The 16,951-nt window shown below is 33.6% G+C and overlaps 1 protein-coding gene and 1 long non-coding RNA gene across 4 annotated transcripts in view; both read right to left on the bottom strand.

The window, feature by feature from the left end:
• Positions 1-1,319, bottom strand: part of LOC142636708 (putative leucine-rich repeat receptor-like serine/threonine-protein kinase At2g19230) — a 32,975-nt gene extending 31,656 nt beyond the window's left edge. Inside the window, exon 1 of the mRNA XM_075810995.1 lies at positions 1,166-1,319. Within this exon, the coding sequence (XP_075667110.1) occupies positions 1,166-1,319 (154 nt within the window). The remainder of the gene's footprint in view (positions 1-1,165) is intronic.
• Positions 1,320-7,201: 5,882 nt separating this feature from the next.
• On the bottom strand, positions 7,202-16,162 carry LOC142636841 (uncharacterized). Of its 3 annotated transcripts, none has more exons than XR_012844409.1 (8): positions 15,911-16,114; positions 15,667-15,726; positions 14,988-15,044; positions 14,284-14,334; positions 14,046-14,111; positions 13,302-13,388; positions 7,568-7,671; positions 7,202-7,479 (listed from the first exon to the last, which is right to left on the bottom strand). It is a non-coding gene; the product is annotated as an uncharacterized LOC142636841 (long non-coding RNA). The 3 variants fall into 3 exon arrangements; XR_012844411.1 differs by having other exon boundaries at positions 14,213-14,334; positions 15,911-16,088; XR_012844410.1 differs by lacking the exon at positions 14,988-15,044 and having other exon boundaries at positions 15,911-16,162.
• Between the last annotated feature and the right edge of the window lie 789 nt (positions 16,163-16,951).

Below are 16,951 nucleotides of genomic sequence, written 5' to 3'. Positions count from 1 at the left end.
TCTAAAAAAAAAAAAAAAAACTCAAACCAAGTTGGTGAACTTGGAAAAAAAAAGGGGAAAAGGCAAGTCACTAAACCAAAAATACTATTCATAACACTATTTATGAGTCTATTCACTCCTTTCATATATAGAAAAAAGAGTACAAATCGATGACTGAAATAATAAAATAAAATAAAAAAAGCAATGAATAGTACATATTGAACAGACTAAAAGTACCGTAGTTTTAACATATTCACCCAACAAGTGTCAAAACATTTTCACAAAATATTTATTTTCAATTGTGGTTGGTCACAGTTTCATATTTTATTATTTTATTTTGATTTATAAAAAATTGACACCTCAATAATTGTGAAAATATTGTGTCAGTATAACAATATATATGATTCTTATAAATATTTAAAAGGAAAAAAAAAGTACAAACGGAAGACAAAAAAAGAAAAAATGCTCTAGCTATTGTAGTTATAGAGCCACTTGAACAAACTAAAGTGGCACTGTAGCAACTGCTCAAAACTTAAAAAAAAAAAAAAAAAAAAAAAAAAACTACTACTACTACTACTACTACTACTACAACAACAACAACAACAACAACAACAACTATACCAAATGTGTACTGGAGGGGCATTGCGCTTTTTCTATTTTATATAGTTAATAGAAAAAGGCAAAAAGACAAGCGGAGTCAGCTATGCATGAGACTTTCAAGTCAACTTGAGGTTAAGAGGGAACAAAGCTCGAGTAAAAAAGAAAAAAAAAGAAAAAAAAACAACAACAACAACAACTATACCAAATGTGTACTGGAGGGGCATTGCCCTTTTTCTATTTTATATAGTTAATAGAAAAAGGCAAAAAGACAAGCGGAGTCATCTATGCATGAGACTTTCAAGTCAACTTGAGGTTAAGAGGGAACAAAGGTCGAGTAAAAAAAAAAAAAAAAGAAGTGGAGTAATTTTGATCATAGGAATACAGTTTCTAAAAAGAACAAAGCTCGAGTAAAAAACAGAAGAAGGCTGTATTAACTATGAAAGCTAGCACAGCAAACTTCTCTACAATACATGAATTACTCGCTCCGTTGTACAAGAAAGCATGCATAAATGCACGACAACTTGGCAAGCACCAAAGAAGAAGAAGAGAGAAATGTTGGTTGACCAAAATTCGAAGAAGTACTTACCGGGAATTTCATCAAGTTTTCTTCCAGCGTTCTGATTATTTCCTGCAGCTAGTCTTGAGTTGCCAACAAAAGTTATGGCTAAAACAAAGAGGAGACGCGCTTTTAGATTTGATGCGTTATTCATTTTGGTCTTTCGCAGCAAACTTTTGTTCATGCTAGTATTTGTTATATTAAGACGAGAGTGCGAGGCATATATATATGAAACTAGCAAATGACTTGCTCTCGTTTATTTAGAAGAGTGAGTAGTAACATAAGACCGCATAGACATATACGAGCCCCACATATGTCTCACCGTGTGAGAGAGAAGACAAAACTTGACTCATTGTTTGTTATAAGTTATCACTACTGTTAAAGGATAGAGTTTCAAAAGAGTATCTTAGTTTTCTTTTAATCACATAACCTACTTAAATGGTTTTATAAATTGGGTGTTTGGAGAAATAAAATTTCCATTATTAAATAAAATTTCCATTTAATTTATTCTTGTTGTTGTAAGTGGGACGAGAGGAATTAAAACTTGTGACTCATTTCATGATAATTGCTCCTCACCGTTAGGTCATGATATTAGTGAGGGTCTTTTCTTCTTCTTCTTCTTCTTCTTCTTCATTATTATTATTATTATTATTATTATTATGTAGAGGTAATTTAAAGTAAGATCCCTTATTTGAAAATAATAAATCTTACCAATTAAGTTAACTAAAACTCATGGCAAAAAACTTTATCTCTAGCTACATGACATAACATTGATTCCTTATTTGTATTAATTTAATGACGTAACAAATTAAATCTTATTAAACTTTGAAATTTCAATAAGTAATAAATTAAACCTTTGTTACTTTTTAAAGAATTGGGTTACAATTAATTTTTCCCTTTATTTTTTTTTAAATATTAAGAATAAAAAACCACCTTCAATTGTTTATATTTACTATATAACATGCCCAATTGTGAATCATTAATAAGGGATTAAGATCTAAAATTTTTAGGGTAGCTTTATTGTGGAATTTATAAAATCCTATATATTCATTTTCAAACAAGTAAAATAAATTTTCTATATCATCATAGTTTAAATAAATACCAAAATAGAGAATGTTAGCGTTTATCTAAATGTTGATGACTTGGTAAAATTTAATCAAGTCATTTCAATATGGATGGAATAATGGAAAATTTTTGGGAATCCCATGGTGGAATTACCCTAAAAATTTAGAGGATTCGCTTTGTATTGATAGTATTTTTTTTTTTGTGAAAAAATAAACAAAACCCTCTCATGGTTTTCCTATAAAACACAAAACCCAATCCTTGATTTTTTTGAGTACAACACCAAATCCCACTATGATATTTTTGTGTGTGTGTGTGTGTGTGTAAACAGCTCATTGTATAATATTGAACCCCTTCGGGCTTTATTTAGAGTGTAACACAAAGCCCCCATGTGGTATTGTTTCCTAGGAAAATATAACTCTAAATATAGACATGTTAAATATAGACATGTGTTATCATATGAGCAATTCATCATTTATTTTAATGGATGTTTAACGGTAAACGTAAAACAACATTACATGGGTTAAGTTTTTCGTTTAAAACTTCAAAGAGTTTTTGTGCTTTAACAATAAACCAATGGGGGGGGGGGGCTGTGCATATTTTGTTTTCCTTTTGTAAGATTGCATTCCAACTCGTAACTCAACATTTAATATATATAACCTGTGCTAATAAAGCAACCATGACTGTTAACAACACGCAATAGATAGAAGGAACTTTCCTCCTAACTAACTTCGTCCAAAAGAAAATTTAGATGAATGTGAACATTCTCTTTCTAGAGATGAATGTGAACATTTAGATGAACGTTATTTAAAGTTTGATTTGGTCAGTCCCTCGTGTATGGCATGGCAGACTGATACAATCTACCTAAAAAAATTTGAAGGTCAACTTTTGAAGGGTACTCCCAATAAAGTAGGTAGACCAAAATCAAAGCCAACCCTCACACAATAAGGGTGTATTTGGATACTATTTATTTTTGTTGAAACTGAAAAATTATTACTAAAAGTACTATAGATAAAGGTAACAGTTAGTTGAAATAATACAATGTGACTTATAAATAGTGCCAAAAAGTACAATAAAACTCATAAATAATAGTAAAAATAAGTTAAATAGTGAAATAATTTTAATTTTTAACACATATCATTTAAAAAGTTACCTGTACATCATTTAGGTCATTGGCTGAAATGAAATGTAAGCAAGGAAGTCAATACCGTACCGGAGGCTATACCGGTTTGGCCACCGGTACGATATATTTCGGATACTGATCAATACCGGTGTACCGTTTCGGGTTTACCGCTATTTTATATATACACACACACACACACCAAAATCTCTAGAACCATGTTTATAAACATATAATATTTCACTTATATTATAGTAAATATAAAAGTTTATTATAAAACATTACCTTAATTCAGAACAAATTATTCATAATTTTAGACTTTAGTATCAAATAAAAGAAAAAAAAAACACAATATAAAAAATAGAAAGCTTAGTTATTCATTGCATACTAAGAAAACAAATAATACTAAGAAGTTAATGTAAATAAGTTACCATTATGCCTTTACAAAAATTCAAAAATTACAAAACTAAAAAAAAAAAAAAAAAAAAATTCTGTACCGGCCGGTATTCCCAGTACCAGCCGGTATTGCCCGAAATAGGCCGGTACGCGGCCGGTACGGCCGGTATTTTTTTCGGTACAATATAGAAGTGTACCGGTACCGGTGCACTAGCCAGTACGGCTGGTACCGGTACGGTATCGGCCACACTGAATGTAAGGCAAGTTCTGTGAATAGAACTATGGGTGTGGACTTAAAAAGACTTTGAACCCTTTCGGATAAGTCAACAGTCAACACGACATATACGAAATTTTGAGCCGGTTTGTTTGGTTGTGCCGTTGTGGTCATATTGTCCACGCGTTTGTTTGACGAAAAACGTTTTCCCAAAAAAGCAATTGTTATTTTCTTTTCTTGTTTGGTTAAAGATTTGACTCGTTTTGCTTGTGTTTTGGTTTGATTGCGATTTTGGAATAGGTTAAAAAAAATATTCTATGTTATTTGACTCGTAGGAAAAATGAAAATCTATAACATTTGTTGTAATTTCAATAATTGTATGATTTAAAACTTTCATTTACGAAAGTATATCTCAAATATGAAAATATACCTCAAATTTGGGAATTTAGAAGCCTCAAATGGAAAAATATACCCCAAATTTGAAAAATATTAAAAAAATTCAAGTGGGAAAGTTAATTGGAGAAAACAAGAAAAGGTCATTTAGAAAAAAAAATCATCATTCAATGTGAATCAATAATTTAATTTGTAATTAGAAGATATTGAGGTGGAAGGCTAAACTTTGTACCCTAAACTTTTCGAATGTATATTTTGCATCTTAAACTACAGCATTTGTTACACTTTGCACCCCAATATTGAGTTTGTCATTAACTTGGATAGAAAAGTATGACATCATATGAAACTACCCAAATGTCCCTCTTCTCGATCCCTTAAAAACACAGAAGAAATTACGCTTTATCATCTTAAACTATAATTTTGATTACACTCTGTATCCTAAACTTTTGATTTACATCAAAGTTAATGACAAACTTAATGTCGGGGTGCAAAGTGTAACAAGAGTCATAATTTAGGGTGTAAAATATGCATTTGAAAAGTTTAAGATACAAAGTGTAATTTATGGTATAATTTAAGGTAGTAAAGTGTAATTTTTCCAAAATGTGTCATATGATAGAATTTGGATAGTTGGAGAGGTGGGGAGATAGAAGGTTGAGAAGGGGTATAGTCATCTGGATGCATGTAAGGAAGGGATGGACATGTGGATGTTTCATGAGGAACTAAACCACAGCTAAAACATAGTTGAAGAAGATTTTCATATTATATACTTTGTAAGTGAAAACCCATCTGAATGCATTTTACAATTGGAAGATGTCTATAACCGTTTATTTTAGAAGCTTATTAAACCTTTTATTAACTAGTTTTAAAGTCAAGTTGTCAATTAGATCAATTATGAATTACCTTTGGTTAATGCTGTCGATGACGTTTTTGCGACAAAAATCTCTACTTGGGTTCTTTAGAAGTGTTTATTGTGGAGAATCAAGCCCGAAATTCCAAATGTATAATGAACAAAAGGCTAATGGTGCTTCGACAAGAGAGAATCAAAATACTAATAACAAAAGTGCAGAAAAAGTATAAAAATATAACGGATCTGAAACTTCGACCCACAGTCATCAAGAGGAGGAAATTGAGAGAGGTTGTGAGGAAGAGAATGAAGATTCCCCTACACCCATATTTCCACCCCTACGGTTCGGAATTGTGAGAATGTTTCCTAACTCAATTGGTTTTTGCTCTCAAGTTTCAGCTCTATGGGGAAAACATGGTTCAACAGGTCTGAAACTTCGACCCACAGTCATCGAGAAGAGGAAATTAAGAGAGGTTGAGGAAGAGAGGGAAGATTCCCCTGTACCCATATTTCCACCCCTAAGCTTTGGAATTGTGAGATTGTTGACTGGCTAAATGAGCTTTTTCTTTGAAGTTTCAGGTATGTGGGTAGAATGTGGTTAGTTTCTTTATGAGCTGAAGATAGAGTTTTATATAGTGTTTAGGGTGTTGCTAATGACTGGTTTTTGAGTAATGGAAGAGGCTTATATCCCCCATGATACTAATTTAGTGTTTTGGCTTGGGTTGTTTTGTTTAGGGAAGAGTTTAGCATGCTTTTAGCATGATTTTGAAAATAAAGTGGCTGACTCCATTAGCAATTGTTTTCTTGTCATTGTAGGCTTTTGATAGTTGCATTTGGTGGCTACAATAGGCTAGCTAATTAGTTTAGGGTCAGCTATGTTCTTTGGGTGGAAAAGAAAATATGATAGCAAAATTAGGTTAGGGCAGAAACTTTGGGCCACAATCACCCAGAGCATAAAAGTTGTTTTGGGGTGAAAATTTCAGGTACAAGACCTCCTCCATGAGCTTAAGGTGCTACCAGTGTCCCTTGCCCACTTAGTAGCACGTATGTGTTAAGCTCATGCAAAAGGTCCGAAAGGAACCGACCCATGCCCTCCAAACCACACTTCTTCAATTTCCCCCAATTAGTCGAATGGGCTTGGGCCATGCTTAAAATAATAAAATATAATATAATAAATGAATTGAGCTCGCAAAGAAGTTAGGCTTGGTTTAATCGGACTTGTAGAAAATGCGTCACGAAAATGGGTATCAACAAATGCAACAATCACCAATATTATGCAAATAATAAAAGCAACTGAAAACACTAAACATGATGATATGGTGACCTAAGGAAAATAAATGGAATATAAAATTCCATAGTAAAAACCTAAGGGGTTTATCTTATCAACCCTCGAGACAAAATAAATCAACTAATTGAATAAACACTTCAAAAAAACTAAACTATTGCGGTGGGCCGAAATTGCCGCAAAAGCCAAGAAAACTGCCGCTAAAGGTCCATTTGGCCTATTGTGGCAAGGGCTATTGCGGCAGTTCTACCCGCTAGTGTTGCATTGCCACAATAGCTTTATTGCGGCGATAACAAAAAACGCCGCTATAAATACACCTTTTAGTGGCATTTTTGGATTTTTGCGATGGGCAGAAAACCACCACCATATGAGGTCAGAATTCATGTCAATTGACTTTTAGCGGCGGGTTATGCCTGCCGCTATTGGTGTCCACCTTTAGCGGCAGGCAAAGGGCACCACTATAGGGAACCAATTAAAACGGACTCATTGAACTTTTAGCAGTGGGAAGAAATGCCGCTATATGTGCAAACCTTTTAGCGTCAAGCAAAAATGCTGCTATAGAGCATCATTTAAATCATAATATATGCACCTTTAGCAGCGCTCAAAGGTTTTTTTTTTTTTTTTTTTTTTCCAGCATGTATTAAAACCACTATTTTTTTTTTTTTTTTTACAGACCTGTTACAAAGAACCTGTAATAGTTTTAGCTCTACTAACACAATACCACAAATGCAACTAATTAACAATACCACATATGTCTCCAAACTAACGTAATATTAATATAGAAATATATTATCAAATACATATAACATTGTCTATAACCATTATCAAAGTTCCAAAGTATTTAAACAAATCCTTCAACATTTTTGCAAGAAGATGCCCTTGGTACAATTTTGTAAGAAGAGCCAGTAGTCCCAACTCCACGCCTGTTGGTAATAGTATATTTAGTAGTGGTCACTTATTCTGCAAATTTCTGCTTCAACCTGGCTACATCTGCTTTGGCAAGTGCAATCTCCTCTAACTGAGCCCTTGTCTTCACATCAGTTTGAAGTCATAAGCATGTGTTATGCAAGCATTTAACATGAAAGGGAAAAGAAAACTACCTTAAGATCTATACAAACCTTAGAATCCATGCCACGTGAATTGGAAAATTATCTAGAAGACATGCTCAAACTGACTTCAAGTGCAGCCCTAAGATCTCTTTCAAATTGCAACTGCTCTTGCCCTATAGTCATTTAAAAGTTAGAAGACACAAACAAAGTAGAAGGTGCAATTAATCTATGGTATTAAATATGCTCCACATGAAAACAAGCAAGGTCAATATGGCTTCAACATATAAGTGCTTTTGTGTTAAAAACATGCAAAAATAAAAATAATAGTTACTTATGTCATACATTGATGCTACAATTACTTTTCTTTAAAGGAATACTATGGAAGGTCAAATTGAAAAATAAGCCAGATGCTTAAATTGTAATAGATTCAAACACTAATGTATTAAGAGAACTTATCTATCACAAATCTCAAATATCTTAACTTTATACCACTCTTTACCTGTTCTAGAAGAACTTAGATCCAAGGCATAATACAATAACAAAATTCTAGAAATTTGTGCAAAATGCACTAGAATCTAACATGCCAATATGCCACAATGTATGAAAAGGGCCCTCTTATGTTCGTTGGATAGCTAAAATGGTAGTTGATCTCCAAACAGGAGTACCATGGGTCATGTGCAAGCAAACTGATGCTCCTAATCTAGTGGTTAGTTTTGCTTCTCAACTAAGACTACTACTTGTACTTATTAGAAACTCACCTGCTAATTTCAAACTGTTCTCTTTGCTATATTGTAAGATTCAACTAATTGCATAATGGACCATGTTTTGCTTGTTCACTTAATAAATTAAACATGTAGATTAATACATGCAATGGGATGAGAAGTGGAGAAACTTTTGGATGACCCAACTCACCAAATAAGTCATCATTGTGGACAGAGAATTGGACTTCTTAGTATGATCAAATTTTTGTATTATTCCATTTTTTAAGGCAGGGGGTATGAGTTAATTAAATTCCACTCAATTCTCTAGAGTGAAAATGAGCATTAATTCAGCTAGTGGAAACATTCTTCGGTTCAAATTTCACTAATAAGAATCAACAAAAAATCATGTTTGATACAAAAATAAAGTATGTGAAGGTTTTAGCAATTGTATAGTTAGTAAGTCTTTACAAAATAGTATCTCATAAGAAACTAATGGCTAGCTTCAAAAGTTTGGTACTTGGTAGATAATGAAAGTTAAATGGTTGCTTAGGAGTGATGATATCAATCTGAACCAGACTTAAAGGAGGGTACTATAGCATCCTTATGACTATTCAATAATATGCTTCTTTTAAAAAGTAAAGTTCTTGTAGTTCAATTGTATGAAACTATGAGATTAGCACATTAGCTTATATCTAGTGCAATGTATGAAACTATGAATAAAGTACCAAATAGATTTAAGAAGAGGCTAGTGAGCTAAATCCACAGACATGAATCAACATTAGACAATATTCATTTAAAACAAAAACAAAAGCAGAGAGAGAGAGAGAGAGTATCAAGTGACTAAGCAATTTCAACAAAGAGAACCATACATGAACCAATTAGAGAGACTAAAAATCAAGCAAAGCTCCACTTCAACTAGAAAGATGTCTAGAAATAGAAAAACTACGAATGGCTTTTAAATCTACTAATCATTTTCAAACAATTTCAAACAAGTTTAAGGAGAAGAAACTAACTAGAAGAGGTTTTGAAACTCTATGACTCATAATCACTAGACTCATCATCATTGGACTCATCATCATTAGACTTATAAACATCATCGCTAAGCTCTTCATCATCAATAAAGTCTTGTTCAAGCAATTCATCCTCACTAATCAACGGTGTATCATAAATGGTTCCTTCTTCATTAACTCGAGCCTAAGCATGGTTGTCATTTGCATCATCACATGCATCATCAGTAGTTATATTGTAAGGGACATTCTCAAGATAGGTTCCCAGTTCATCATCATCATCATCATCATCATGTGAAGCATTAATGCCAACATCAAACACCTCCCTAGGTTTTGTTTTGACCACCACTGCCAAATCTTTATGTTTCATATCTTCCACGTAAAACACTTGTGAAGCTTGAGATGTTAATACATAAGGCTTATTAATCAATCGACCACCCGTGTGTATCAATCGTGAAAAATTGACGAGGGGAAATCCAAACTCATCTTTTTTGCATCCTCTCCCACTAATAACATCAACTCATTGACATTTGAATAGTACATATCGATACTTGTTAGAGTAGTTCAACTCAATAATATCGATTAGTACACCATAATAAGTAGCACCACTTTCAGTAACAACATAAACTCCACTGTTTTAAGTTTTCCTAATTGCCTCAGAGTCTTTGGTGTGAAACTTCACACCATTTATAATATAACGCTTGAACTATTTTGCTTCATTATCTGGATATTGAGAAAGCCATATGACTTTATCAGAGAGTTTCTTTTTCTCAAATGCATCTATTGACATCACCTAATATAGACAATGACGTTTATTATAAGTATGCTATCTAAAGTCTTACAACCAAGTTTTATATATAGACATTGACATCACCTATTATAAACAATAAAGTTATATATATATATGCTTTACTTACATAGTTCCTAAACCAGCTGCAGAATTTCTCCATGTTCTACTTTTAAATAACATCATCGATTACATGAAAAGGGAAATCAACCTTGATCTCCACTATGTGTACACTATGTAGACAAACGTGTTAGTGGTAAGTTAGAATATTGTACTTGAATTCCTTGAAAGGATATTCAATGACATATTACTTACTCGTGAAATGGGGTGATTTCTTCACAATTGAATAGCACATAACAATGTGCTTGGATCCATGAATTTGAATCTAGTTTAATGCTCACCACCATACCCATAGATTCCTTGACATTCCTTACAGGCCAATTGAATGCAGTTTCAACAGATTTAAAATAGCGTGAGCAGAATGCTAAACATTCATTTGATATACCCTTCTGCAATGAAGCTTTCTAGATAAGCTTTATTATGCACGTAAGACTTAAGTCTTGACAAGTACCTATTGGAATACTTAAGATCAACAACGGGAAATTGGTGTGAAAAACAATTAATTAAATAGACAAAGTTACTATACATGTTACCTCTCTATGAGATACATCCAACAATAATGAACTGAGCTAACAACTTTGGTTTCGCTAGCCAAATGCATAACTAAATGTATCATCACTATAAAGAAAAAGGAAGGGAATATCCTTTGCAACTCACACAATGTCACTGCAATTCTCTTCTCAAGAGCTCCAAGTTCATTCACATCTAGTACTTTGAAACATAACTCCCTAAAGAAACAAGATAAGCAAATTAAAGGCCTACTCACTTCAGGGGGCAATGATCCGCATATTGCTATCGGAAAAAGTTGTTGCATTAAGATGTGATTATCATGGCTCTTCATCTCACTAATCTTGCATTCTTTGAGTTTAACATAACATGAGATGTTTAAAGAATATCCATCTAGCACTCTTACATGCTTCAAAACTTACAAAAAACCATCATTTTCACTAGCATTCATATGATAACAAGCATGTGGCATACGTGTCTTATCATTCCCAACATTTTCCAAGTGAAGTTCACTTTTTATACTTATATTCTTTAAGTCTTGACGTGCCTTCAAGTTATCCTTTGTCTTGCCATCCAAGTTCAACAATGTGCCGATTTTATTATCGACTACATTCTTTTCAATATGCATCACGTCAAGATTGTGACGCAACACATGGTCCTCCTAATAAGGCAAGGTGAAAAATATACATCTCTTCTTCCACACAGTTAAGGCTTCCTCCCCTATTTTTTCTTTTTTTGGGCAAATTAACTATTTTCTTCCCAAACACATGATCAACTACAGAATCCGTTTGTAACATGATTTCCCCTCTGGATATTGTAATAAGAGCTAATCTCGTATCAACATGCCCATCAAATGATTGTTTTTTCTTACGAAATTTATGATCACTATCCAAGTATCGCCTATGTCCAATGTAACTAAATTTCCTTCCATATTTCAACCAACGAGACTGACTATTATAGTTACAAGGGGGACATGCAAGAGCACCTTTGGTACTCCAACTTGAGATATCACTATATGCAGGAAAATCATTTATGGTCCACAATAATGCAGCTTGCATTTGGAATGATTTTTTGGAAGACACATCAAACGTTTTTACTCTAACATCCTATAACTCCTTCAGTTCTTCTACTAGGGGTTGTAAGTACACATCCATGGAGGGAGATTGTATGAGATCAAAATGACAAGCCATGTACTATGAGTACAACTCATATTTCCATATGGGTTAAATCCATCAACTGCTAATCCAAATCTCACATTATGAGGCTCGGATGAGAACTCTATGTACTTAGTAACCCGTCAGTAACCCATAGATGTGTCAAATGATTTCCAAGCTTCAAAATCAGCAGGATGCCTCAATAACCCGTCATTCACACGACCATTGGCATGCCACTTTATATGATTGGTTGTTTTAGGAGACATAAATAGTCGTTGCAATCTTGGCTTTAAAGGGAACCACCATAGGATTTTTGCAGGTTTCTTTTTCTTTTTCTTTTTTTTTCTTGGAGGAAGCATTAGTATTTTGTTAACCTTTATACTCATTACTTTCCCATCTTGAACAGTTACAGTTCGAACAAGCTTCAAGATTGATATTCTCCTTCCAATATAAAATACAATTTTTAGGACAAGTATAAATCTTCTCATAACTCAAGCCCAAATCCTTAATAATCTTCCTAGCCTCATAACAATCTTTTGGCAACTTAGCATTTGAAGAAAGAAAATCAAGCAAAAATTGTAGCAACATGGTAAATGATTTGTTGGTCCAACCATTAAGACACTTCATGTGGTACAAATGCATAATGGCTGACAATTTGCTAAAATGCTTACAACCTTCATAACAGGGTTGATTAGCATCTTCAAGCAATTTCATAAACCGAAGTGCATCTTCATTAGGACCTTCTGTGGGTTGTTGGACAATAGAGACTACTTCCATTGGCCTAGACGCCATATTTTATATGGGGAACATGTCATGCAACATGTCACGAAGATCGGCATACTTTATCGGGTTTTCTTAGACATGACTATTAGGAATTTCAGAAGAAGTTTGTGTAGATGATGATTCCCCATTAAAAACCCAAGGGTTATAACCCCTACAAATCTCTTTGGACACTAAGTGAGCCTGTACGACATCTATAGGCCACGAATTTGTATGCACACATTGTTTACATGGATATGAAATCGTTCCATGCGGGTGTGCATGGTTAGATGCAAAATTCAAAAACTGTTGGACTCCATCTAAATATGCTCATGACCTTCTATTTGTAAGTTTCATCCAATTCCTATCCATTGCTATAAAGTGGTTTACAAGAAATACCTATAATGTCATTTCATGAAAGAACAAAGCAAAAGTTAATACACATTTCATTTACACAATTTCACTTTAATTTTTTTTTAAAAATCATCTTTAATCATTCACTTTCAGCTACGTTCCTAACAAAACAATGAATTTAAACGCATAGAGAAGTTATCAATACATTTGATAATTATAATATCATTACTAGCAATAGCCTAAAATGAATTAATCAAATAAAAACAGTTCTACAAGAATCATTCAATATTACACAAAATAGTCAACACTCCCAATATTAAATAAAACCACCTTACTACTCCATGCAAGCCACCTGCTTGCCCCAATTCAACAACCCACCACAACCAAAGAGAGAGAGAGAGAGAGAGAAAGTACCTTAATTATTTCACCAACAGGGATTGAGATCCTGTATCTTCCCAACAGTACTATTGCATTTGCTCTTCTATATATGTCACCACTCACCTGTAAAAAGCAAAGGAGACTTGACGATGACAAGACACTATATAAATATCATATGATGAGGTTGTATGTATTATAGATGCAATACATACAACCTCATCCTCACCACACACTTATTCACTGAAAAACCATATATGGCTCCTAAATCAGTTAATACCATCTTATATCACATACTTTCAACCAAAGCATAGCACAGTTAATGTTTGCACTATGATTCTTTATATGTTTTTAAGTTATTGAGAGAGAGAGAGAGAGAGAGAGAGAGAGTGAGTCTATGGACCTTAATCTTGACTGAATTAATACAAAGCAAGTAGATTTTCCTTAAAATATGTGCTAATATGTAAGAATTTAAAATTTATAATCTTATCATCTCTTGGACCTTAATCTTGACTCTAGAGTATTTCTTGTAAGTTAAATTTAACAATGTAAATATGTAATTATATTTTAGAATATTTGAAAAGTAGGCAGCAAAGTGGATTAACCAATTGGGTTGTACCTATTCCATTTTAAATGGTCACTTCCATGATAATAGTATAGATGAAAGAAACTACATGTCACCACTCAGTTAATGTTTGTCGTGTTATGTGTGTGTGTGTGTGTGTGCATGTAGAGAGAGAGAGAGAGAGAGAGAGAGAGAGAGAGATTAGAACGAAACCTAACCTTAGTAACAAGGCATCTTCACCATCATGCCCTTGAACAAAGCAATCGGGTTCAGCCACTAACAAGCTACACAAATTCCACATGTAAAAAGCAAATGCACCAAGTCAGCTAGAATCAACCTAAGATTTAAAATTTTACCCAACAATAAATTAGCAATGCATACTTACTGTTGTGCCTTTGTATTCCTAAAACTTTGTTGCAATCAAACAACAACAACAAACAATAAAAAACCACTCACACTCTTCTTATGGGATTTGAATTGCTTCAAAGCCGGGTCCTCTGCCAAGAGCTACAAAGTTTAAACAACTTAGTACCAACACAACACACCAAAAAAAGAAAACCCATTCATTCACAAAGACAAGCATACTTAAATTTAAAATTCAGAAATGCATCAAATTTCAATGATAAAGTTTATAATAAGAAAAGATTAAACATTTTGTTAGTTTCAAGAAGGCAGCAAAAACTATAAAAATCATAGTCCCAGAATTTAAATCTAAATACCATCTGAAATTACTAACTACATTTCATTGTCAGCCTGAGTTTTTATTTATTTAAATGATAAATGTTTTAGGTAACTTTTAGTTTCATGTACATACTTCCTCTCAAATTTTGTATCCACATTACTTCAATTATAATGTGATTCATTTAATCATGTTCAATCTAGTAAATAATTAGAGTAAGACTAAACCCCAAAATCATAGCAACAACTCAATGATTAAAACCATTGTATCAACCCCTCCAAAACTCCAAAAAATAGAACCAAAAAACCCCTTTTTTTCCGATTTAAGAATAATATAGAAAGTTTTCTCTTCTTTACCATATTCATTTACTCAGCAACTACAACAACAATATAATTTCATAAAAAGAAAGTCTCTCAAATATAGTACAAACGGGTTTTGCTTCATAAGACATAAAAAGAAATAGAGAGTGTAAAAAACATACATAGAGGTAAAGCTTGGGTCAGGTCTCCTGTTTAGGCTCAGTTTCTCAAACTCATTGCTGCAATTCTCTCTCAAAATATCCAACCAATCCCCGTTGCATGTCAAAAAAAAGAGAGATAAATAGCAATTCTACATTGATATCAAGACCACTCTGAAAGAAATGCAATGTAGGTCAACATTGATTAAATGTGACTATATGTGACCACAATCCTTTCATAAAAAAAAATGTGACCACAAACTTGACAAGTAGTTTCCAGTGAAGGCAATGTGTAAAAACTTTAAGTAGTTTAAATGATAAATCCCAATCCCATGATAGTTAGTGAGGTTGAATAATAGTAATGATTCTTTAGAATAAATACCATTCCCATTCCCATTCCCAGTCACTCCAATACACTACTGTTTCCTCACAGATAACTTAATCATTCCTATTTAACCATCTCCAAATCCACTCAACAATACTCATAAACACTAATTGACAACAAAAAATCAACTGGGTCTCAATAATTTTTTATATTTACCAATAATTATCAATAACACCAATCAGACTCCTCTAAAAAACTCAACATTTTCAACTATTTCCACACATTCAATCACATCATCAAAGCAACAACACATGCTTAGATCTCTACATATTAAAGAAATCCCAATAAACAAAATTGAAAACTATTTAAACAACATACCCCTTGGATCCTCCTGCCAGTTATAGGACACTTGGGTCCACTTGCCCTCTTCTTTGTGGTCTGGTACAGTGATAGAACAATATCAAACAATAGATGAATTTGATTCAGTGTTTGAATCATAGTAACTTGACCAAATCTAGATGAATTTGATAAACCCTAACAGATATCAAACAATAGAGATACAGTGATAGAACAATAGAGGAGAGAGAGAGAGAGAGAGAGAGAGAGAGAGAGAGAGACTTACGGCTTTCACGTGGGGCCGAGTCCTCTGCCAAGAGAATGTGAGTGCGAAAATCGAGATGGAGATGAATGCCCCAGGACCTGAAGGTGGAGATGACGGCGGCAGTGGAGATGGAGTTGACGGCGGTAGAAATTTGGAGAAAGTGAGAGTAAGGAGTAAGTGGAAAAAGGGAAAAGGGAAAGGGAATAAGTGGGAAAAGGGAAACCTAATAAGAGGGAAGACGAAAAAAACAAGGGGAAATTTAAAGGTCTATTGTGGTGATTCAACACACCGCTATAACTAAGCAAAAGCGCCACAAAAAGGAGACCCTATTGCAACAGTCATACAAATGCCGCTACAGATTGCATATTGTGGCGTTTTTCTCTACCGTCGCTATAGTATCTACGAAAAATGATATATTTATTGTGGCAGGATTTTGGAGCGCCGCTATATCTATGTAAATGCTGCTAATACACATATATTGCAACGGTTTTATGTTCCACTGCTGTAGGATGCCGCAATAGACCCTATGTACAGCGGCGGTCCCAATAAACACCGCAATATGCGACATATAGCGGCATTTTTTGCACCCGCCGCAAAAAAACCGTAGCAATAGCACAAATTTCTTGTAGTGAAAAGTTTTACAATCATTGGATAACTCTATTTCTAGTAAAATCTATTAGGACATATGTGATTCATGTTAGGAATATATGTCAACATTTTATGTAATTGGCTAATCTTTTGACAAAATGCACTTTACTTGTAATTGAGTAAATCAAGGATGTGTTTAATACTTTAAGAAACATGTTGTTCAAGTCTAGTATTAAAGCCATGAAGATTGGACCAAGAAACAAGTGAAGAAAAGCTGTTCACTAAAGTTGGACAGATAGCTCGATAGTTGCTCGGCAGATAGCTATCTATCGAGGTTTAATGAGGCTCAACAGATACTATCTATTGAGGTATCTATCAAGAATTACGAAATTCAGTTTTTCAGAACTAATTTTCGGCCCATGCTTATGTATTTGTGTAGGGTTTCTTTTCTCACAACCCTAGACATATATAAGA

Source organism: Castanea sativa, chromosome 5 (assembly GCF_040712315.1).
Source record: "Castanea sativa cultivar Marrone di Chiusa Pesio chromosome 5, ASM4071231v1".
Taxonomy (NCBI): Eukaryota; Viridiplantae; Streptophyta; class Magnoliopsida; order Fagales; family Fagaceae; genus Castanea; species Castanea sativa.
Note: the sequence above shows the minus strand (reverse complement) of the source record. Positions and strands in the feature narration are given on the sequence as shown.